A 25,296-nucleotide genomic window follows, 5' to 3' on the forward strand; every position below is an offset into this window, starting at 1 on the left:
TAATATTCAATAACTGAATTAAAAACACTGGATAGACATAAAAAGTACAAGATCAAAATCTGTCCTCAATTTTAGCAAATTAGCCTTAAAAACATAAGACACCTGAACTTCTTCATCAAGAATGATCATGAGGCATGGCCACTCTAAAATTTACAGGTTATAAAATAGTAAAATCTTAACTAAATGAAGAAAATAGCCATATAAGTTTAATAAACCGTTGCATTTTGCATCTAAAATATACAAGTTAAAATGGACAGTAATGAAGTACATTTGCAAAAAAGACCAGGGAGAGAAACTGTAGAGCAAAGCAAAACCAGAAAGAAAAAAAATATCACATGTTAAACATTTTTGGAACTGATAATGCTAATCTGAATAAATACACACATATAAAGAGGCCGCATCATTTTCTCTCTACTTTTTCTAAGCAGTGCTGCCAAATACGGAAGAATTGGAGCCATTTCTGGGAAACTGCTGAATCAGGAGCATGAGTCAGAAAGTAAACCCTTAGCACAGAAAACATACTAAAGAAAGTGCTGACAACCCACGCATAAGCAAGTATACATTCAGTTCATAAGGTCCAAGCTTTCCCTGGTCATCAAGGCAACATGCACTATTCCCTTCCCCAACTCACCTCCTCATATTATGTGTATTTGGAAGAAAGTTTTCCCTCCAAGGGACCAGATAGACCTGTATCTAAATGTTGAGGTAAAGCACTCACTTGGTACTATCTAGGACAAAAGATGTCTCTAAAAACTAAAAACAGAACATTTTCTATCTTAGGTAACAAAAAGAAAAGTCTAAAAAATAAAATGTATACCAAAAAAAAATAAAAAGCTTAAATTATATTAAAAACTAGTGACATGGAAAAAATTGCTTGACAGTCATTTAAGGGAGACTAAGAAACCCTTCCTCTTAAAAGTCTTTAAGTTTTAATCATCCTCTGCCTTGGTCTAGATTGCTCTTGTCGGAAGTTGGCAGCAAGAATGGATCATAACTAGAGCTACCTTCAAACTTAAGAGAATATTTTTGGCACAAAAAAGTTTAGCAAATGCACCCATTTTATAATTAGCACAAGGTGATCCCCTAAGGTTAAGTTACCCTTGAACAACAAGAAATTGATTGTTTTCCCCCCTTCTAGGCCCCAAGACAAAAATCTTCTCAATGTTCTGGCACCCCATTATTATCATTGATAAATATTAAAATCCTACAGTTTATAAAATAACTTTATATTTATCTCATTGAACATCTATTTTCCAAAGCAACAACAATAACAACGGCAATGATTGCTCTTTTGGACGTCAGTTCTGAGCACTCCTCTATAAGCGGAATGGGTTAATTAATGACCCTAGCTCTTCTTCAGACAGAGCCTAAGGCCTAGAAACAGCCAAGGAATAGTTCATCAAAACCAAGCACTGTTAAATCAGGACTAGAATCTATTTGTCACGATAAACTCACTCTCTCTGGATCTCAAATCTTACCCATTATTATTTCCTATTAAAAAGCATATTTCTATTTAATCTCTGCAATAGCCGCAAAATTTAACCTAGAAAAAAAAAGGACTCTCAAACAGTTCAGCTGCATTGACTAATAGCCAGTGTTAGTCTTAGCATAAAATAATGAAAGTTGTCCTTTCAAAGTTTTTAGGAAGTACAATGATATTCCACACACAGTACAAAACCACACACAGTGTTCTGGTCTAATGTGAGTGTAGCAATTTTAATGATCAGAATTCTCTCCACCAAAGAATGGTACTAACATCCTTATTTGGCACTTATATTACATTGTCACACAATGTTCCACAATAGCTGCCACATCTTGTTCTCGGTTATGATGATGAATAGCAAAGCAGTTTAATTAATATTACTGATTTTCACTTTTTACTACCCACATTAATTTGTATTTGGTTACATTGATCAGTAGAGTCTAAATTGAAATAAAGCTTCATCTTTGAAGATTTCAGAAATCTAAAGAACTATGTTGTCTTTCATTTTTATCACATGTTAGTATGATAGACCAAGCCAAATGTTGCAGTTGAACAATTAATTCAATAAATATTAGTGGCTTTTCTAGTCGTTGAAATGAGGAGTTCTCTAACTTTAATGTTCTTAATAAAAATCACCTCGGTGTTTTTTAAAAATGCAAACTTCCTGAGTGACAAATGCCAGATATTTTAACAATGTAAGTCTAGGCAAGGACCCAGAAGTCAGAATTTTAATAAGCATCCCCTGGAGTCCTAGTGCAGGTAATCCCAGGATCTCACCTATAAAATCACTGAAAATGAGTTAGTCAATGTCTAAATGGTGAAGTTCCTTGCCATTGAACTATATGCCACATTGTACCCAAAACTTCTTTCCCCAAGTACAATTCCCATATGCGTGCATTTAACAATTAACTATATTATTCATAGGTTTGCCAACATCTTTTATTCATATAGCTGTAGGCAAGATTGTGACAAATACAGTGTCAGTGTTCTCCAACCCATCTCACTTCTAGTAATTTACCCACCTTTTATACACAAAGAAATAAAATGAGACACTTCCATCCTAAGATACCAAGGATTGTATTAATCAAATATCCAACAAAAGACAGCAATGAAAATAATAGAGACATAATGTTAAGTGGAAATACTCTTTTTACGTATTTTTTAAGACAATGTTGACAGACGAAAGAAAATGGTGGAGTAACATTGATCAGGAGTTTGAAAAGACCTATTGCACTATTCATAATACAATCTTCTCAATGGAACTGAAAGAGGCATGTGGGAAGGTTTGGCTGACAGTAGTGGACTGCTAAATTGGGTGACCAAACCCAGTTTTCCCAGGACTCTTGATTTTAGCTCCATGCCCAGAAAAACTTTCAGTCACAGGGAAACCAAGATGGTTAGCCACCCTATGTTATGCTTCAAAATTTAGGCATTGATTTTTGAAATCCGTTGAAAATTTCTACAATAACCTACCAAAAGAAAATGATAGTATAGGATTTTATTTAGGAATTGCTTCTAAAATGTTGCCTAAAATTAAAAATAAAGATCAATGCTCTTCTTCCCCCACCAAAAGATTTTAGTTTTATTTTGACTCAAAAAGTTATTGAAAGGTATCTCTAAAAGAGAAAATTATCACAATTAAGAAGCAATAAATATTTGACAAATATAATATATATAATAATAAAAGTTACTGGGAGGAGAGTACCTCGAGATTTCTGATATATGCATATCCTCGTGTCATAGACTTTTATCTGAAAAGGTAGAAAGTCTTCTAAAACAGCAGTAATTATTTTTTTCTAACTTTTCATTTATTTACTGAGAAATACTTATTCATTGGTCCACTTATTTAAGCATTCATTGGCTCATTCTTCTATGTGCCCTGACCGGAAATCAAACCCACCACCCTTACATATCAGGACAAAGCTCTAACCGAGCTACCTGGACAGCACAGCAGCGATTTTAACAGGTAACATCGATCTGGGCAAAAACAAGGAAACCAGAGATAAACAAGATGCCCCTGATTTAGGCCCTGGCTCCAATTATGAGGAGCTCACAGGCTAATGACCCGGAACTGCAGTAAGGAAGGATGAATAAGATTTCCAATGGTCAGGAGAGTGCTACCTCACTTACAGTAATACAGGGGGTTTGTCGGTCACTACCTCCTGACCAATCACTAAAGAGTAAAGAGTAATTACAGTGAATAAAGCAAATATTGTAGAATCATTCATGGAGGAAAATTATAGGCACATCTCAATGATTCACAAGTTGAGCAACAACTCCGTGCTTTATTCATTAGAAAATTACAAACTATTTTCCACTAGTAAGAAGAGTCAATAGCTTGTTCATGCTGTTTTATTTATTTTTCTCAATTATCTTTTGATACGTTGGGTGTCCTGGCTTCTTTTAAATAACCTTCTTTTAATAAACTTCAGTGGGAAGAATCCCAGGGCCCTTTTTTCTATTGCTGTTTAATCATAAGTAACAGCTTCAAACAAAAGGACTTTTTTATTATTTTCAAGAATCACATAGTTGCCTGAGCCAGATAGTTTCATGCAGGACTCAATTACCTCTGGTCTGGCCTATTGGTAACAGTCTAATAACTGGTCTGTCTCCGGTCTCAGCCCCACTCAATCCATCCTCCACCTGCAGCCAGAGGTAGCTTTCTATCATGCAAATATAATCATGGCATTCTCCTCCTTAATATCTTCCAAGGGCTTTATTGCTTGAAGAATTAGGTACAAATTATGACTCAGGGTCAGGCTCATCTCCAGCCAGTCCCCCTCCACCTCCCCTATGCTCTGACAATACCAAATTACGTGACTCCTTTAACAAAATGAATTCTCATGTGCTGTCTCACTGGCCAGAATGCCCGGGTCCCGTTAGCCTGCTGGGTTTCTGCTCCACCTTCCTGTCTGAGCTCCTGCTACATCCTTTAGGAGGGCCTTCTCAACCTCCTTAAGAACAAATTCATCAGGTACCACTACTTTAGGCCCCCATGGTAGCCTGACATATGTCTTTTTTGAGTACATATAGCTAATACTCATTTTGGCTCAACTTTTTTCTCTCTGCACTATAGATTTCTTCCTTAATCATCTCTCTACCATCTTACACCTAATATAATGCAAATAATCAACAAGCTGTATTGATTTATATTCTATAAGAAACAATTGGTGACTGTGGAAGCAAGTTTATAAAATAGAGGACAACTCTATTAAAATCAATTCAAAATAGCAGCAAACAGATCATAAGCATTTATTGGAATCTACCACTTTCTGAGACCTCTGGCATACAAAATAAACAGCCTTAAAACAAAGTTCTCAATCCATTTTGGAAATATCAAATATATCTGAAGCTATCATAAAGCACCTACAACCTAAGCATGATAAAATTATTATGTATATCTACATAAACAAAATATTTTGATAAGAGTATACAAATATCTCTACTAGGGACATGATATACCATAATAGTGTGCTAATACCAGCAATTTATTCATAAAAAGAACAGTAAGCAAAGTAAACAAATTAAATTAGAATTTATTAAATATAACCTATAGACGAGATATAATAATTTCAATCTCACTAATAATTTTAAAAATACAATGTCAAAATGGCCAAAGTAAAAATAATTATAATATTCATTGTTAACAAAGGTATGAAAAAATGGGCACCTTCATATATAATTGTAAATCGACTCAATGTTTTAGATATCAACTCTAAAATATATATTAAAAACCAACAGTCATTTGTACTTTACCCAGGAATTCCAGCGCTAAGAATATATATAAAATAGTAAAGTTGTAAAGGTAGTACATAAATTAAAACTATGAAATATAAGACTATACTTTATTAAAAAAAGAAGTGAGTAAAGATCCCAGACTAAGAGATAGTTTCAGTTTTCATATATCTATCTTTTCCAATTTTGAGCATGTATTTGTTAGCCCTTTCGGAGTAAAAACAGTTTTTTCAAATGTTTTTAAAGAAAAACATGGACTAAAGTGCTCAGGGAAGACTAAACAAATATGGCAGCTATTGTGCCATGTGAGAGAAGAGAAGGAATACTATCCTTGGTGATGGAAACGGTATTTTTGAAGACATGGGAGTTAAGCATGAGCATCAGTGTATAAACATTACATGAGGAAGAGCAGCCTAATTTTCTCAGGAAGAAATACAAGCATTTTGATATTGCAGTGATTATAGCTTTCTGAGGACAGGTACATCATGAAAGTAGTGATGTAAGCAAATTGACCGAACAGGTACGCAGTCTGCATATAAACAGACATCCCAAAGACAAAATCCATTCCTAAGACAGCTGCTGTGATTCACAAGTATTGTACATTAAATGGGCTTAAAGAGGAAAGGGTGAATTGAGTCATTACAAACTAAGAGAGGAACAGGCAGGAACCCTGCTCCTTTGGAGGGTTTATTGATACCTGTACCTGGAATGTCCTTCTCTAGGCATTTTCCTTGTTGTGCTTGGGTTCAGATATCACCTTCTGACTGTAGCCTACCCTGCTCTCCCTACATTCCCAATCCCTCTTGACTTGCCTTACTTTTTTTCAGAGCAGTTATTCACTTTCTCATCGTCTAGATGAAGCACTTCTTCACTTTGTTGTCTGTTTATACATAAGGAATATATGTGCCCAGAGGGGAAAGAAGGTAGAGGGAGGGTGAAGTGGGTAGAAGGTGGCCAAATATACGGTAACTGAAGGAAACTAGCCGGCAAGTGGGGAGCACTCATTGGAGAGTACAAGTGTGAAATTAAAACCTTATACACCCAAAATTCGATAATGTTATTATCCAATGTTACCCCAATAAATTTAATTATTTTTAATTAAAGAAGAGATATATGTACCCACAAGGACTGGAATTTTATTCTGTTAACTAGCATGTCCACTATGGTCTAGAATAATGTGTATACTGTAATTGGTGTTCAACAAGTATTTGCGGAATGTATAGATTAATTGAATATAAAAAAGAAAATGGCGGGAGGAGAAGTCTGGGGATAAAACTGCAATCTTTATAGAGACAAACATTCCAAATGGGGATGTAATTTGAAAGTAAGATGGTGGCATGGTGTTTGGACAAACTGACTCTGAATTAAAATGCCCTGGAAATGAGTAATAACTATAAGATTATAGATGGTGGGAGGTTCCATAGATGGAGATAAAAGGAACGGTAGACTTGTGAGTAATTTGCGAATTCCTTTAAAAAAAGGGGGGGGAAGCAAGCATCTAGATTCTGAGGAAAAGAAGCAAGGGCAGAGATGCAGGCAATGCTTGAGACAGGAAGAGCAGGGAGGGCAAAAAGGCAGCATAAGAAACAGTTAGAAAATACAAAGAGGAAGGACAGTGTGGTGTCTGAATCCCAGAAACAACCCTGAGTATAAAGTGACAAATAATGAGATTTTTAACTGTTTTCATGCACAAAGACCTGGAAATGTTTGAAAGCAAGTGGAGTCAATGGGGTTTTAAGTTCAGTTACAGTAAATACTGGAACTGGAGTCACAACATAATTAGCTATAAAAGACATGGATTTGGAGAAGAATAAAGATACTTTTCTCCACCACCACCAGGAAAAAAAAACGAGAACTATGGAAAAAGGATTGAGAGTTTTTAAAAAAATGTATTAAAAAAATGAAGTGCTACATTCTTTTTGCTAGAATAGGTAGAGAGATGATATGCCAAGGAAGGGATAGGACAGCTGAGACTGTGGGCATGGAGAGAGAGAAGGACTGAAATAACTCCCATGGGGAAGGAGCTTGGGAGTACAGAAAAGACAATTAAAAAGACTGCCAAATAGCAGCAGAGAGCAGATTGAAGTTTGAAAGCATCCAGTTCTAATGAGCCAAATCTGCAACGCTGTTTGCCTCTAGCAGTGCTCTCTCTCCTGGGAGAAGAAGCAGAGAGCAAGAGTTAGAGGCACCCTGTATTTAGGAATTTGCTGGATGAGCAAAGAGCTAAAGGTTATTAATGAAGAGGCAAATCTTGGCATTCTTTGTTGGGAGTGAAAACCCAACTCTTTTGAAGCAAGGAGGGCAACAATTGATGAGTCTGATCACTGAGGGGTATTTCCAAGGACAAAGGGAAAGTAATTATTGTAAGTCCTGAGCTGAAAACTGAAATTTTCAAGGAAATTAGAAAGCTTCTGTTTCTCAGCCCCCTTTCCCCACCCTAACCAGTCCTGCTGAGACTACAGGAATGGAAAGAAGCAAAAACTAAATGAGATCATAAGATTCTTGTCAGAGGACTGCTGTGAAGTGAGCAATTGTGTGTGCGTGTGTGTGTGTGTGTGTGTGTGTTAGGAGGAAGTGTGAATGAGGTAGGTATTACCATCCATACAAAACAAGGCAGCACTTTATAAAGTTTTATTCATTTCCAATACTTTAGGATCACTCATTTATTTTATTTAAAATTTTTATTTTTAATTTATTGTGTTGACATGGTTTCAAGTGTCCTACTCAATATAATACTTCTACACACCATGTCGTGCCCCCCTAGCCCCATGCAAAGTCTTTTCCACCCCTGTTTCACCTCTTTTACCCCCCCTTTCTATACATCCATCCCTCCATTCGCTCTGGCTATTGCTACCCTGTTGTCTGTGTCTCTGTGTTCTGTGTATATATATAATTTGATCCCGTCCCTTCTACTCCCTTTCCTTTGACAGCTGTTTACAGAGTCACTAGTTTTAAATAAACTCCACACAAAAAAAATTGTATTTCTATTTTTGTTATATACATTTTAAGATTACTAAATTATTAGTTTCATATAAACACAAGCTTTGCATTCTAATCAAGTCTTTACACTTCCTGTTGGTGCAATGCAGTCATGGGTGGTGCAGAGACGGTCCCTCCACCCCCTGACCCCTCACTTTCCTCTGTGCATTGTTCCTCTGCTCCAGCTACCTCTGCCTTCTTTCACTTCCTTAAACTGAAATCAATCAAGCTGATTCCCAACTCGGGCCCTTTTACCAGCTTTCACCACACCTGCCATGCTCTCTCCCTCCAGAGGTCCAGGAGTTCCTTCTTGACAGGTCTCTGCTTAGATGCCACCTCAGAGATTGTCTAATGATCAACCTGATGTAGGCTGGAATGTACTCCTTTTCCCACAACCGTGTCTTGCTTCGTCTTTAATTCTTAATACTTTTATCTGATAATAACTTGCTTATTTTTGTTGTTTTGTGGTCTGCCTTCTCTAATTAGACAATAACTTCCATGAGAAAAGGATTCTGCCTGACTTGATCACCACAATATTGCCAGCATCTCAAATACTTCCAAGTACACATGATGAACAACCAAGTTCTTGTCTAACGAATGAACAAATGATTAAAAAGTCTTTGTATTTAATGCTAAATATGATGGAAAGTTACACTGAGTAAAAGTTTATTCACAAGGCTGTGTTACAAAAAACAAAAGGGGTAAAAATGGTATTATTGTTGTCTTAAAATAGCCCAGAAGGCCCTGGTCGGTTGGTTCAGTGGTAGTGCATCAGCCTGGTGTATGGATGTCCCAGGTTCAATTCCCAGTCAGCGCACAAAAGAGAAGTGCACATCTGCTTCTCCACCCCTCCCCCTCTTATCTCTCTCTCTCTCTCTCTCTTTCTCCTTCTGCAGCAGCCATGGCTCAATTGGAGAGAGTTGGCCTGGGTGCTGAGGATGGATCCATAGTCTCCACCTTAGGCATTAAGAGGAGCTCGGTTGCTCAGCAACCGAGCAAGGCCCCAGATAGGCAGAGCATCACCCCTTAGTAGGCTGCCAGGAGGATCCTGGTCAGGGCGCATGTGGGAGTCTGTCTCTGCCTCCCGTCTTACTGAAAAAAAAAAAACAAAACCCCAAAAGATCTTATGGCAAGCAATAGATATTATGAGAAAGTAAAATGTATTGAGAATGAAAGGATAGAAAACATCCTTAAAAATGAATCTGGGAGTGACGTCACGGAAATGGCGCCGTGAGAAGCGCGTCTGACAGCTCTCCCCTAAATCACAACAAATTTATCAACTAGAAACAGAAAAATTTATCCTCGGAGCATTCCGGAGTTCCACACAAACTGAAAGCAAAAGGACTGTTATCACTTGAATCTGAGAGACGAGGGTGTGGAGGAAGCTACCGCAGCAGCGACGCTCATTCAAGCCGCGAGGGAGTGCGCCTGCGGTGAGTCAGCCCATATACTTGGGAACCGCGAGCCGCCGCGAGCGGCTGACGCAAGCCGCCGCGCCCGCGCCCGGTCCGGTTGAGCACCGCTGACGTTCCCAGCGGCCCGCACACTGCGAGTGGGGGTCGCCGGCCACCGGTGCCCGGAGCGCCCCATTCGCGTGTGTGCCTTGGGCATTCCACGCGCCCAGGGCGCCCTGCTGGCCCGCACACCCAGGGGGCTCCATTATCCTGTGCCTGGTGTGGTCCAGCCGCCAGCGGCGGGGCGAGCGGGAGAGGCTTGGGAGATTCTCTCCGTGGGCGGGGCACCTCACCCAGCCATTCAAGCTAACAATCAAGCGTTGGGGGAGGGACGCGCGCAGGCAGCCTAAAATACCTTCGGAAGCACAGCTGCAACCCAATCACTGAAATTAGCTTAACCCATAAAATCTGCGCACCCTCGGTTCTAATTGATAAGATCTCTCTCAGTTCAGCGATCCAAGACAAGAGGCGTGATATTTTTTAGTGCCTCTCGCTAAAGGGGCGGGGGCAACTTCTGATTGATAGAGCCTCCATATTCAGGGATAAACGCTAACAAGAAGGACTTGGCAGATAATAAGGTCTATACTACACTAGTCGTAAGCAGAGACTAGTGCCTCTTCTTCCCTGCAAAAACAGGCTACAAAGTGTGGAAAGCCTGGGTTGAGAGGTCCAACTAAATGATAGGTGCTGAACAGTCACCTTGACAACAATTGACTCCCACCCCCGCCTGATTACACTGGAGGCCCTGACTGTCAGAGCCTTTTCCAAAGCCTTGCACTGAGTGGGGATAGAGTGGGGATTTCCCAGCTCTTTGAGCCTCTTACTCTCCAGGCAGAAGCAGTTGCAGCCTTATAGCTGGATCACCAGGCTGCTAATTCAGAAAGGGGGGACTAGGAGAGAGAATCCAGGAAAGCAAACTCTCTCATCGTTGGACCCTGCAAACGCCAACAAGCCTTTACTTCCAGCAAGACTAAAGCCAATTATATGACATTGCCATAGAATCCCATCAACTGCAAATCCCTACCTAAGAGTGACACAGGGGCAGAGCCTAGGGTACAGAGTCACCGACGAGGAAGAGGGAGAGAAAAGAAAAAGGAAGAAGTTAACCTCTCAAAATCAAGAAAAACCCACACACTTTACAACTTGATCCACTAATTTTTTTTGTTGTTGTTGTTGTTGTTGTTGTTTGTTTCTTCTATCTTTTTGCCTTTATTTCCTCCACCTCGGTCCTTCTATTCTCTGCCCATCTTATGCTTCCCCTTTCTTGAACTACACTACCCATGAATGTTGCATTTTATTTTTCTTCTTTATCCTCACCCTCCTTTAAGGTTATACTCCAAAACACTTAACTCTCACTCTCTCCTCTTTTGTTTTTTTTTTGTTTTTTTTTGTCTTGCTTTATTTTGTTTTTTTCTCCTCCTATTTTATTTCTTCCTTCGTTTTTCTCTTTTTCTTATTTTTTCCTTTCTATTCGTTTTTTCTTTTCTCATTTTACTTTCCTCCCATATAATCCTCAATCACGAATAAATTAGTTAATTTGGGACTCAAAGCTTTTTTTAGGCTTTATTTCTCTTTTTTGCTTTTGTTTTTATTTTTTTTTCTCTTGTTTGTTTATTTTTGTGGCATTTTGGGTCCTCCCAACCCAAGGTCTCCATTGTATTTAGTCTTCGCTCCACTTAATACAACAGATTTTTACTTATTATTTTTATTTTTTCTTCTTTATTGTTCTTTTTTGGTCCTTTTTTCTGATTCCCTCTTATCCCTCTCATTATATCTCTTAGTTGAACATCACTTACAAGCAAATCATCTTATGCTTGTCTAAGATTTTCTTCCTTTTTTTTTTTTTTTTTTTGCATTTAGTAGGTCCCTACTCCCTTTTTTTTGCCCCTTGAACTCTTCACCCCAAATCAGGCCCTCCATTATAGGCACGATATTTCCCTGAGGAGGGGAGAGGAGGGAAAGAGAAGAGAGAAAAAAAGGGGGAAATAATAAATTATTACTGGTTTTTTTTTGTGGGGTGTTTTACCCTTTTTTTTTTCTTTTTAGTCTTTATTAATTCTAATTAGTGCTATCAATAAGACCACCCTCAGATGCCGATAAGAAAGAGGAAATCAAATATTATGGATACAAAAGAAAGAGAGGTAACACAAATAGATGTGGAAAAATCTATGGAGAAAAGACTTAACATATTGGAAGCCTTGGAGCTAAATGACAGAGAATTTAAAATAGAAATCTTAAAAATACTCAGAGATATACAAGAAAACACAGAAAGGCAATATAGGGAGATCAGAAAACAACTCAATGAACACAAAGAATATATTACCAAGGAAATTGAAACTATAAAAACAAATCAAACAGAAATGAAAAACTCAATTCACGAGCTGAAAAACGAGGTAACAAGCTTAGCTAACAGAACAGCCCAGATTGAAGATAGGATTAGTGAAATAGAAGACAAACAACTTGAGGCACAACAGAGAGAAGAAGAAAGAGACTCAAAAATAATAAAAAATGAGAAAGCCCTACAGGAATTATCTGACTCCATCAGAAAGAATAACATAAGAATAATAGGTATATCAGAGGGAGAAGAGAAAGAAAATGGAATGGAGAATATACTCAAACAAATAATAGACGAGAACTTCCCAAGCCTGTGGAAGGAACTAAAGCCTCAAATTCAAGAAGCAAACAGAACACCAAGTTTTCTTAACCCCAACAAACCCACTCCAAGGCACATCATAATAAAGATGACACAAACCAATGACAAAGAAAAAATTCTCAAGGCAGCCAGGGAAAAGAAGAGTACAACATATAAAGGAAGGCCTATTAGATTATCATCAGATTTCTCAGCAGAAACTCTACAAGCTAGAAGAGAGTGGACCCCAATATTTAAAGCCCTGAAAGAGAGGAACTTTCAGCCAAGAATACTATACCCATCAAAGCTATCCTTCAAGTATGAAGGAGATATAAAAACATTCACAAATACAGAAAAGATGAGAGAATTTATCAACAGAAAGCCCCCACTCCAGGAAATACTAAGGGGGTTTTCCAACCAGATTCAAAGAACAAAAGAAAACAACACCACAAGTAACAGCTCCACCAAGAACACAATAAAACCAAACTTAAACTGTGACAACAAAGGAAAAAAAGGGGGGAGAGGATGGAGATTAACAGTAGCAAAGGATGATGAAGTGCAGTAATATTTATAAGATAGGGTACTACAATGAATATGGTAGGTACCCTTTTCATTACTTAATGGTAACCACCCTTAAAAAAACCACCACAAAAACACTTGACTTAAAAAAGGTAGCAACAGAGGAAAGAAGTATGAAACAAAAACAAATGATAGAAAAACAAAAGAGAAGAATCAAACTAGATACAAAACTAACAGAAAGCAATTTATAAAATGGCAATAGGGAACCCACAAGTGTCAATAATTACACTAAATGTAAATGGATTAAACTTACCAATAAAAAGACACAGAGTAGCAGAATGGATTAAAAAAGAAAATCCAACTATATGCTGCCTACAAGAAACACATCTAAGCAACAAGGATAAAAACAAATTCAAAGTGAAAGGCTGGAAAACAATACTCCAAGCAAACAACACCCAAAAAAAAGCAGGTGTAGCAATACTCATATCTAATAATGCTGACTACAAGACAGAAAAAGTACTCAGAGACAAAAATGGTCATTTCATAATGATTAAGGGGAAGTTGAATCAAGAAGACATAACAATCCTTAATATATATGCACCAAACCAAGGAGCACCAAAATATATAAGACAGCTACTTATTGACCTTAAAACAAAAACTAACAAAAATACAATCATACTTGGAGACCTCAATACACCGCTGATGGCTCTAGATCGGTCATCCAAACAGAGAATCAATAAAGATATAGTGGCCTTAAACAAAATACTAGAACACCTGGATATGATAGACATCTACAGGACACTTCATCCCAAAGCGACAGAGTATACATTTTTCTCTAGTGTACATGGAACATTCTCAAGAATTGACCATATGTTGGGCCACAAAGACAATATCAGCAAATTTAGAAAAATTGAAATTGTACCAAGCATATTTTCTGATCATAAAGCCTTGAAACTAGAATTCAACTGCAAAAAAGAGGGGGAAAAACCCACAAAAATGTGGAAACTAAACAACATACTTCTAAAAAATGAATGGGTTAAAGAAGAAATAAGCGCAGAAATCAAAAGATATATACAGACAAATGAAAATGAAAATACGACATATCAGAATCTCTGGGATGCAGCAAAAGCAGTAATAAGAGGAAAGTTCATATCACTTCAGGCCTATATGAACAAACAAGAGAGAGCCGAAGTAAACCACTTAACTTCACACCTTAAGGAACTAGAAAAAGAAGAACAAAGACAATACAAAACCAGCCGAAGAAAGGAGATAATAAAAATCAGAGCAGAAATAAATGAAATAGAGAACAGAAAAACTATAGAAAAAATCAATAAAACAAGGAGCTGGTTCTTTGAAAAGATCAACAAAATTGACAAACCCTTGGCAAGACTCACCAAGGAAAAAAGACACAGGACTCAAATAAATAAAATCCAAAATGAAAGAGGAGAGATCACCACAGACATCATAGATATACAAAGAATTATTGTAGAATACTATGAAAAATTATATGCCACCAAATACAACAATCTAGAAGAAATGGATAAATTCCTAGAACAAGACAACCTTCCTAGACTGAGTCATGAGGAAGCAGAAAGCCTAAACAGACCAATCAGCAGGGAGGAAATAGAAAAAACTATTAAAAATCTCCCCAAAAATAAAAGTCCAGGCCCAGACGGTTATACTAGTGAATTCTATCAAACATTCAAAGAAGACTTGGTTCCTATTCTACTCAAAGTCTTCCAAAAAATTGAAGAAGAAGCAATACTTCCAAACACATTTTATGAGGCCAACATAACCCTCATACCAAAACCTGGCAAGGATGGCACAAAGAAAGAAAACTACAGACCAATATCTCTAATGAATACAGATGCTAAAATACTAAACAAAATACTGGCAAACCGAATACAACAACATATTAAAAAAATAATACATCATGATCAAGTGGGATTCATCCCAGAATCTCAAAGATGGTTCAACATACGCAAAACGGTTAACGTAATACACCATATCAACAAAACAAAGAACAAAAACCACATGATCTTATCAATAGATGCAGAAAAGGCTTTTGATAAAATACAACACAATTTTATGTTTAAGACTCTCAACAAAATGGGTATAGAAGGAAAATATCTCAACATGATAAAGGCCATATATGATAAACCATCAGCCAACATCCTATTAAACGGCATAAAACTGAGGACTTTCTACCTTAAATCAGGAACAAGACAGGGTTGTCCACTCTCTCCACTCTTATTCAACGTGGTGCTAGAAGTTCTGGCCAGAGCAATCAGACAAGACAAAGAAATAAAAGGCATCCATATCGGAAAAGAAGAAGTAAAGCTATCACTTTTTGCTCATGATATGATCCTATACATCGAAAACCCGAAGGACTCCACAAAAAGATTATTAGAAACAATAAACCAATACAGTAAGGTCGCAGGATACAAAATTAACATACAAAAGTCCATAGCCTTTCTATATGCCAACAATGAAATATTAGAAAACGAACTCAAAAAAATAATCCCCTTCACGATTGCAACAAAAAAAAATAAAATACCTAGGAATAAACATAACAAAGAACGTAAAGGACCTATATAATGAAAATTACAAAGCATTGTTAAGGGAAATCGAAAAAGATACAATGAGATGGAAAAATATTCCTTGTTCTTGGATAGGAAGAATAAATATAATCAAAATGGCCATATTACCCAAAGCAATATACAAATTTAATGCAATTCCCATCAAAATCCCTATGAGATTTTTTAAAGAAATGGAACAAAAAATCATCAGATTTATATGGAACTATAAAAAACCCCGAATAGCCAAAACAATCCTAAGGAAAAAGAATGAAGCTGGGGGCATTATAATACCTGACTTTAAACTATATTATAGGGCCACGATAATCAAAACAGCATGGTATTGGCAAAAAAATAGACACTCAGACCAATGGAACAGAATAGAAAGCCCAGAAATAAAACCACATATATATGGTCAAATAATCTTTGATAAAGGGGCCAACAACACACAATGGAGAAAAGAAAGCCTCTTCAACAAATGGTGTTGGGAAAACTGGAAAGCCACATGCAAAAGAATGAAACTCCACTACAGCCTGTCCCCGTGTACTAAAATTAATTCAAAATGGATCAAAGACCTAAATATAAGACCTGAAACAATAAAGTACATAGAAGAAGACATAGGTACTAAAATCATGGACCTGGGTTTTAAAGAACATTTTATGAACTTGACTCCAATGGCAAGCGAAGTGAAGGCAAAGATAAATGAATGGGACTACATCAGAATTAAAAGTTTTTGCTCAGCAAGAGAAACTGATATCAAAATAAACAGACAGCCAACTATATGGGAACTGATATTTTCAAACGACAGCTCAGATAGGGGCCTAATATCCAAAATTTACAAAGAACTCATAAAACTCAACAACAAACAAACAAACAATCCAATAAAAAAATGGGAAGAGGACATGAACAGACACTTCTCCCAGGAAGAGATACAAATGGCCAACAGATATATGAAAAGATGCTCAGCTTCATTAGTTATTAGAGAAATGCAAATCAAAACTACAATGAGATACCACCTCACTCCTGTTAGATTAGCTATTATCAACAAGACGGGTAATAGCAAATGTTGGAGAGGCTGTGGAGAAAAAGGAACCCTCATTCACTGTTGGTGGGACTGTAAAATAGTACAACCATTATGGAGGAAAGTATGGTGGTTCTTCAAAAAACTGCAAATAGAACTACCTTATGACCCAGCAATCCCTCTACTGGGTATATACCCCAAAACCTCAGAAACATTGATACGTGAAGACACATGTAGCCCCATGTTCATTGCAGCACTGTTCACAGTGGCCAAGACATGGAAACAACCAAAAAGCCCTTCAATAGAAGACTGGATAAAGAAGATGTGGCACATATACACTATGGAATACTACTCAGCCATAAGAAATGATGACATCAGATCATTTACAGCAAAATAGTGGGATCTTGATAACATTATAAGGAGTGAAATAAGCAAATCAGAAAAAAACAAGAACTACATGATTCCATACATTGGTGGAACATAAAAATGAGACTAAGAGACATGGACAAGAGTGTGGTGGTTACCAAGGGTGGGGGGTGAGGGAGGACATGGGAGGGAGGGAGGGAGAGAGTTAGGGGGAGGGGGAGGGGCACAGAGAACTAGATAGAGGGTGACGGAGGACAATCTGACTTTGGGCGAGGGGTTTGCAACATAATTTGATGACAAAATAACCTAGACATGTTTTCTTTGAATATATGTACCCTGATTTATTAATGTCATCCCATTACCATTAATAGAAATTTATTAAAAAAAATGAATCTACATAAATTTCAGTAAGATAATAAATAATCAAATAGACATTAAAATGTTTATGCTATTTTTACTAGGTTCAGAGAAGTCTGAAAATACAGATTTTATACAGTTTGAATAGTATGTTTTAATTAAAACAATATCAGATAAATTTTCTATGAAATAATTTCTAAAACTTGTGAGCAATGTTTTTCTGTTTGTCTTGCTATATTTGATCTAGAAAACAGGATAAATTAAGAGGTTAAAAAGCAGATTTTAATCTCTTCTTCATAAAAGGCGATAACTAAATAAGGAATTCTGTCTCCAAGATTTCATATTTTCTGTGAAAAGTATTCCCTGCTAGCTCATTGTTTTATGGTTGCTGTTTTAAAATGAAGGTGAAAAGAAATGTTAAAATAAAACCTACAGCCCTTAAAAATAATTTAACATTACAAAACTTATAATAACCTTATGTAAGACAATATATAGTAGCCATGATCCTTGAAAATATGAAGATCTATAAGTTACATCAGGAATACCTATGTAAACTTTAAAAAAATGCTTCAATATTTCCTGAAGATGCCCATGTAGAAACAAAAAATCCAAGGAATTAATAAGGAAACTTCAGACAAATCCAATTTGAGAAACATTCTACAAGTATTTGGCCTGTATTATTCTACAATTACAGGTAAATGCCAAGGTCAAGAACACAAAACAAGTTTGAAGAACTATTTCCATCTTAAGACTAAGAAGACAACCAAGTAAATGATGGTCATAATCCTTAAACGTATACTGAGCTGGAGTGGGGGGTAGCTCTGATAGAAATTACTAAGACAACTAGTTTTTCCTAAACATGAACCGAGAGCTTAATGGTAGTAAGTGTATCATTGTTAAATTCTCTGATTTTTTAAAATTGCACTGTGATTTTGTAGGGAAATATTTTCATTCTTAAGAAATAAACACAAACTAGACAGACAACAGGAAAATGAATGAATAGATAGATTGATGGATGGAACTAAATGAAAGACTTCTAAGGCTGTCAAGTGAAACAGAAACTTCACATCAGTGACTAGAATAATAAAAATTGGTAAGTCAGATGCAAGTGTGTCAAAAACAGTATCATATTCTATAAGAAATAAACCAATAAAAATTGTAAATCTGTTGTTTAAGTTCTAACAATATATTATTACTTCAATAAATAAGGTAACTAAAAATTAAAATTTAAATGTAATTTTTTTTTTTACCTAAAAAGCCTTTGTAAATTGATTGTAGTCTTTTTAATATGGAATTTTAGAAATGCACTATGGTTTTAAATTTTAAATTACAAAACGAAATATGGGACTTAAACCTTAAAAGTCTATAGAAATCAAATTTCAGATATAAATTGATGAGTTAAATGTTTACTTACTTGTCTTAAAAATTCCTTATAGACTGAAGTAATTACTATAATAAAATGCTGGAATATAATAATCAGTTTTAAGGTCATTATTTTATGCTTTTTACTCTAAAGAGAAAGAAAAGAACCTTATAGATATTAACTTGTTCGAATTTCTAATAAGTGTTATGTCACACACATGAAAAAATTACAATAGCTTCTTTCCCCTGCTCTTTGGATGAGAGATATTTGATTAAGATGAGAGATATTTGATTAAGAAAAGTCTCCATCTTGGTATGAAGCTTGAATGTTTTTCATGTTACAGCCAGTGTTACTTTCAATAGCACTATAGATTATATATAATAATTAATATTTTAAGATTAAAATAATATTGGTTAAAAAATTGAGAGCTAAAATAAGCCTGATTTCTCATTACTAGTAAGAAGGGTAAAACTCAGTTGACACATAAACACACACAGACACATTTATACATACAATTATGTTGATATTATATTATTCATCTCAGACACTTATCAAGTTACAAACCAACTGAGCAATGCTTAGGTCCTAATAAATACTCTGATTTATTGTTTCTTTCTTTTGACAACTTTACTGTCTTCAGAGAGTAGCAGATTATATTTGGAGCATACCAATGTTACATTGATTCTTAGAGAATGACTTGCAGCATGTAGCTTATACCAAAGCAAGAAAAAAAAATCCTTTAAAGATATTTTGGTCAAGGTTCAGCTGGGGAAATCTACTGACCCACTTTGAAATTAAAATGATGCTTTAGCGCACACACACACACACGTGCACACGCACACGGGGAAATTTTCCACTGAGGTTGCACACAGTAGCATATCAGAGTCCATCACTGACACCCTGAATCACCATCCCCAAGGCAAGAATGTGCATGCTAAGTTCAAGCTGCTCACTAATTACACTGAATCTGTTTTAACCTTAAATCTTTTTTAAAAAAATATGATCTTCAACAATCCAAGAATGTAATAAAAACAGAATATCATAAGCATATGAAGTTATTTCAGTTGATTTCTTTTTTTTTCGCAGTGAGTATTCCTGAGTCAATATTACATTTGCAATCATCACCTCAGTAAATATTCATATTAAAAGTAGTATTAATTTAATATCATGAAGAAATTAGAGGCAAGTCATTACTTTTCATTACTGTGAAATAAAACCCAATTCATGACAAGTATTGTGCATATAATATAATGTCATTACTGAATAAAATAAAAACTTGATGGCATATCTGTTTTTACTCACCAGTTGTTTCCACAATGCCTTCTAGGATGACGACAATCTCGAACTGTTCACTTTGCATGCTTCGCTGAGATAGGTCATAAAAGGGGCTTTTGGCATCGATCACGTGGCAAATCGTGAGGGGGGAAACAAGAAAAAGTTGATCTGCCCCTGTACTAAAACCTACATCCAGTTCAAGTTGATCAAGGGGGAGGAACTCACCCTCAGGTGTCTGCCGAGACTAGACAAGCACACAGAAAAAGAGAAGAAATCACCACTTGTACTGAAATTTTCAAGGCAGCCCAACAGTAATTTACATCATTGCCAACACTCTGCACTATCAATCATCTGCAACAAACTCCAAACAAATCATTATGCAGCTATGTTCTGGCAAATGGGCCGAAATCCCACATAGCTCATGAGGAACATCCATGCATTATTTATAATATACAGCTTACTATAATTACCATTCCCTAACTCATGAGCTTTGGAGAAATGCCTGGTCCAACAATGGCTGTTAGCACAAACTGTGCAATTGAATGTACATGTGCTAGCTACTGCTTGACATATATCACTGAATGATAACTCACTGCGTGCCATGTTCTTTTCTCACCAGGCAAATAAGCAGGCAATTCTTATGGAGTTTGTTAAAGCTAAAAAAATTTGATCATAATTTTAAAAGAGATTTGTTTCATTAGTACAAAGCAAGATTTAATAACTTATTTTCCAAGACTTTTGAAAAATTGAAAATAGACATAAACTAGAAGAGGAAATATGTTATCATATTAAATTACATTATGTACACAGTAGCTCACTGTAAAAATAAAAGGCAAAAGCTGTTAGCTAATGGCTTTCAAACTCCTAATAATAAACTGCATTAAAGTTGTTCATTCTTTTATTTTATAAATTCTAAAATATAGTGCAAAATTAGGCTAAATGGAAGCTTTTAAATCAAAATGTAATTTAATAATCTAAATTGGATAAACTTATGATTTTACTAAAACTTTCATAGAGTTGTGGCATTCACTATCAGCATAAATCCCTGTAAATTTAACTGAATAAAATGCTTGCATAGTAAACTCTGACAGAAAGTTAAATATAACTATTAAAATAAGCAAACCATGAAAATAAACCTGTTTTTTTGCTAATCATTTTCACTTCATTTTTTATATCTACTACTTATAAGGATCAAGTGTAACCAAATATTAAAGTTTAATTGATATAATGATGCTAATAAAATAAAGGCTGTTTTTAAAAAGTTGCTGACCGAAAAATTTATTTGGAAAGGGGAGGGCTTGCTGTTTCTCAAATGGGACTTGGAAACACTCAATATATTTTAACAGGCTCCTTGCAAAGCTAATTCAATAAAAATAAATATATAAATAAATAATAAAACCAGAATCTGTAACAGGTCTGTCCAATGAAGTGGTAGTTTGAAGGCATCATCTTTACTCTCAAAATTTCAAGAAATACACTGGCTTTTTCCATGGAGTGAGTGTGAAAACACTGAGAAACGTGGCCTAGCAGGATTCCTCCATGACAGAACAATTTTCAAATGGGTGAGGGTTGTTAAGGCAGAAATTGCTACAAAGAGTCTCAACAGCACAAATAGTTAATTATAGAAGTTTCTTTGTAACAAATGATACTTAGGGATGTTATTTGTGTAGAAAAAAATCCAGTGAAAATATTGAGATGGTTTTTCTTCTCTATCTTGTGAGGGGTTAATTTAAAAGAAAGAAAGAAAGAAAGACAAAGAAAAGATTACTGATAAGAAAGAAAAATCCCCTGAAAACCTGATGGTGTAAAAATAAACACAACAGCTCTACCAACCAATGTTAGAGAAAATTTGGTATTTCTAGCCAGTATAAGTCACCCATGTTTCTAAACCTATCCTCAAATCCATAAAATATGGATGAGACTAGCATCTTTCCAACTACACCATTATGTAACAAGTATTGATTAAAAGCCATAATCAAAACAAACCCATATTGTTTTCTCACCTACTAAGAAACAGGTGCTATATAAACACAAGGTGGTATTCTGATGTTTATAATTAATGAACAGACATTGGGACAATTTGCTAACTATTCTAAGCTCTGCTTTTTCAGCACTAAATGAAAGTGTTCGTAAAGGTAATTCTTGAAACACTCAATTTCCTATGTATTTAAAAATCATTTTCCCCAAAGGAGATATATTTTTCCAATGATTATATACGTACCAAAAAATTAAAATTCATCTTTTTTATGTATTTGTTATTTATGTCTGTGCCTCGGTCTAAATGCTTTTGAGTAAGGAATTAACTTTTATGTTCCCTGATGATTCAAAAACCCATAAAAAGAAGTGGCCTAGAAGTATGCAACCTATCAGGAGAATGCCAGCTTAGAGTGAGAAATATTTTGTTTTTAGAAAATCGGCCAATTCATAAATAGATAGGTAATTTAGACTTAAATATGCTTGGAAATGCTCTATTCAAAATTCATATACTTTCTAATTTTAAAAATCTGTCCTATATACTCAAAATTATATCTATTCCAACCCCCACAATGTTTTGCATCATATCCAGTTCTTGGTAGGAAGAAGTTAACTATACTTATTTTGTGGCACTGTGGAAAAGTAATAATACTACAATTCTTTGAAAAATGTTCTCCATGTTTATATATTTTTCAGGTAAGTGCAATTCCCTACATATTCATTGAAAATTATGTCCCAGTGGACACTATCTAATTTATTCTTTCTTTAAATGACTCTGAGACACCACATTTATCCACAATTTTATCTTTCAGGTCTTCTTTTAGGCCATCAAATAATACAACTCTACATATGCTTAGCACCCCGAGTTTTATTTCCTTCTTTTACCCTAGACTGGAAAGCTTATTAATCTCTGAATTAAATAGAACACATTTCTATTTATAAGAGTGAATGATGTGGAATCATGGAATTGTTTCAAGTCTGAGTTCTTGGTTAGAGCAAGGTTATGTCATCAATGTTCAACCAAATACTTATTATGCTCCAGAAACTTACATATGCCTACAGAATACATTTTCAGAAACACACACTTCTATTCTAGGCTTACAAAAATATCTAATCTAGGTTTTTCTAATTCTGATTCAATTCTAGAGATTTTCTGGGACAAACCGGGAAAAATGCTTAAAGTCTCTCAACCTGCATATGTGGAGTGAGGGAACTAATGTTCAAGGAACTGTGATATACACATGAATGGAAAAGAAAAGACAGAAAAGGAATTATGTGTGTGTCTTTATAAACTTAAACCATGATCTAAACCTTGAGTATGTAATAAATCAGTAGCATTATTCCAACAGTTTCTAATTATTTTACTTAACTATCAATTACCAAAATTTGCCCCAAATTTTTAATAATAAGCATACAAAATTTTAGATAAAACCAATTTACCAATTTAACATTTACTACACTATCTTTTCTTTTCTTTTTTAGTGAGAGGAGGGGAGGCAGAGAGACAGTCTCCCACATAAGCCCTGACCACGATCTACCAAGCAAGCCTACTTGGGGGCAATGCTCTGCCCATCTGGAGCCCTTGCTCCATTGCTGAGCAACAAAGCCACTTTTTTTCTTTTTAGCATCTGAAGCAGAGACCACGGAGCCATCCTCAGCACCCATGGTCAACTCGCTGATACCAATCGAGCCATGACTGCAGGGAAGAGAGAGAGAGAGAGAGAGAGAGAGAGAGAGAGAAGCGAGAGGGGAAAGGGTGGAGAAGCAGATGGTTGTTTCTCCTGTGTGCCCTGATTGGGAATTGAACCTGGGACTTCCACATGCCCGGCCAATGCTCTACCACTGAGCCAACCAGCCAGGGCTTATTACACTATCTTAAGAATTATGATACAAGAACAAATCTTTCATAAATAGTGCAATCTGTTGATAGTCCAAATTATCTCATTTATCATAAACTTCCTAATTTCAAAGGGAACACAAAACATTAATATTTTCTAGGTTAAAAATATGCATAAATGGGTATAATAAAGATCAATAATAATTAAGATAATTGCTAAAGGTTGAGACTGAAAGAGTAAATTATTTAAATTTCTGAAGAGTAGATAACTAAAGTTGACTTCAATTGATGAAATAATCATTTAGAATCATAAAACTATTGAATGATCAAGAAAATGTAAAAAAGGTGCAAGAAAATTCATGGGAAATTGGTAATTCTTAAAAATTTAGAACATAATTTGAAAATACTAGGACCTGATTTGGTTTGATACAACTTTTATTTTCAATTATATGAAATTTTGGGAAGAAAATAAACATCTTTTCATCATTTGAAAGGCTTCCTGGTTGACTAAATTATAACAAATACTAAGAAATAAGAGAAAAATCAAAGAAATCTAGAGCTTGAAGTTTGTTTAAATTTACTGTCCCAAAAAGGTTATAATTCTAAGATCATAAATTTTTTAAATGATTTTGTACAATTTAGGCTGTGAAAGTTATTTCTAACATATTTTTCCTAAAAAATATTGCTATTTAAAAATAGTATTTTTATTCTACACATTTTAAATATTGGCAAATGAAGTTATGTGTAGGGTTTAAGGCTTGTTCCTCATTTTATATTCACATGTGTTCATTTCAAAGAAGCAGCAAATGACTTTCAGCTGAGTCCAAAAAGGCCTACAGATAATGAATTACAATTCTGATTCCAGGTGAAAAAAGATTCAAGTCACAGATGCCTAGGAGGGACTATTATGATAGTTCTCTATCACATAATTTACAGATAAATAGTTTTCATATTATAAATGAAAAACTGTTGAGTACTTATCCAAAGAAACACATACACGCACACACACATACATCTAGGGACCACATTTAACATTGTCCTGGCATAAACAGATCCACATTTTGCCATCCTCAATCTGAGAAATTTGTGACCAGTTTCCCACATTCATTCAGCAAGAACACACTTCACCAATACAATCAATCTCTTTTCTGCCTTTCTCCCATCTCTCTAACCCATAACTCTGTTCTAATTATAGCCAGTGTGCTCTTTTTCCTAGCTCCAAGGGAGGGTCAGGGAATTTTGAATAAAACATTTAATCACCAACATCTGACTTAGGAGATTTACCTTTATTATATTCTAAGGTTTGATCCATGCCCCACCACCTCCCACAAGTCCCTAAGCTAAAAGACACTGGAAGCGAAGGGTCAAGAAAGAAAAAGAAAGAAAGGAATTGAGGGACAATTGGAGAAGGCAAGTAATTTCTTGCCTACCACCTTTCCAGGGTTTTATCTATAATTTTACTTCTCCTCTTTAAGTGTGTGTGTGAGAGTGTGTGTGTGAGTGTGTGAGTGTGTGTGTGTGTGTGTGTGTGTGTGTGTTTTGAAGATATGCTGAAGTCAGGAAGAAAATACAAGGAATGAGGTCAGAGTACTCTCTGGAAACTAAAATTAGGAAATGAGCCAAAATGCCAGTACCAGGATAAGGAACAAAAAATGCCTTGTGACTCAGAGCGGTTCTGGCAATGGTTTTGAGACAAACACCAAAATTAAAGTCAGATACAGAAGTATG

At 35.7% G+C, this 25,296-nt stretch overlaps 1 protein-coding gene across 2 annotated transcripts in view; it reads right to left on the minus strand.

The window, feature by feature from the left end:
- KCNJ3 (potassium inwardly rectifying channel subfamily J member 3) overlaps nucleotides 1-25,296 on the minus strand; it is a 182,347-nt gene that overhangs the window by 150,164 nt on the left and 6,887 nt on the right. Inside the window, exon 2 of one of the 2 annotated variants that reach the window (XM_066279199.1) lies at nucleotides 19,785-20,001. The exons of the other annotated variant lie outside the window; for it this stretch is intronic. Within the exon in view, the coding sequence (XP_066135296.1) occupies nucleotides 19,785-20,001 (217 nt within the window). The remainder of the gene's footprint in view (nucleotides 1-19,784; nucleotides 20,002-25,296) is intronic. 2 annotated transcript variants of the gene reach the window in all.

This window comes from Saccopteryx bilineata, chromosome 5 (genome assembly GCF_036850765.1).
Source record: "Saccopteryx bilineata isolate mSacBil1 chromosome 5, mSacBil1_pri_phased_curated, whole genome shotgun sequence".
Taxonomy (NCBI): domain Eukaryota; kingdom Metazoa; phylum Chordata; class Mammalia; order Chiroptera; family Emballonuridae; genus Saccopteryx; species Saccopteryx bilineata.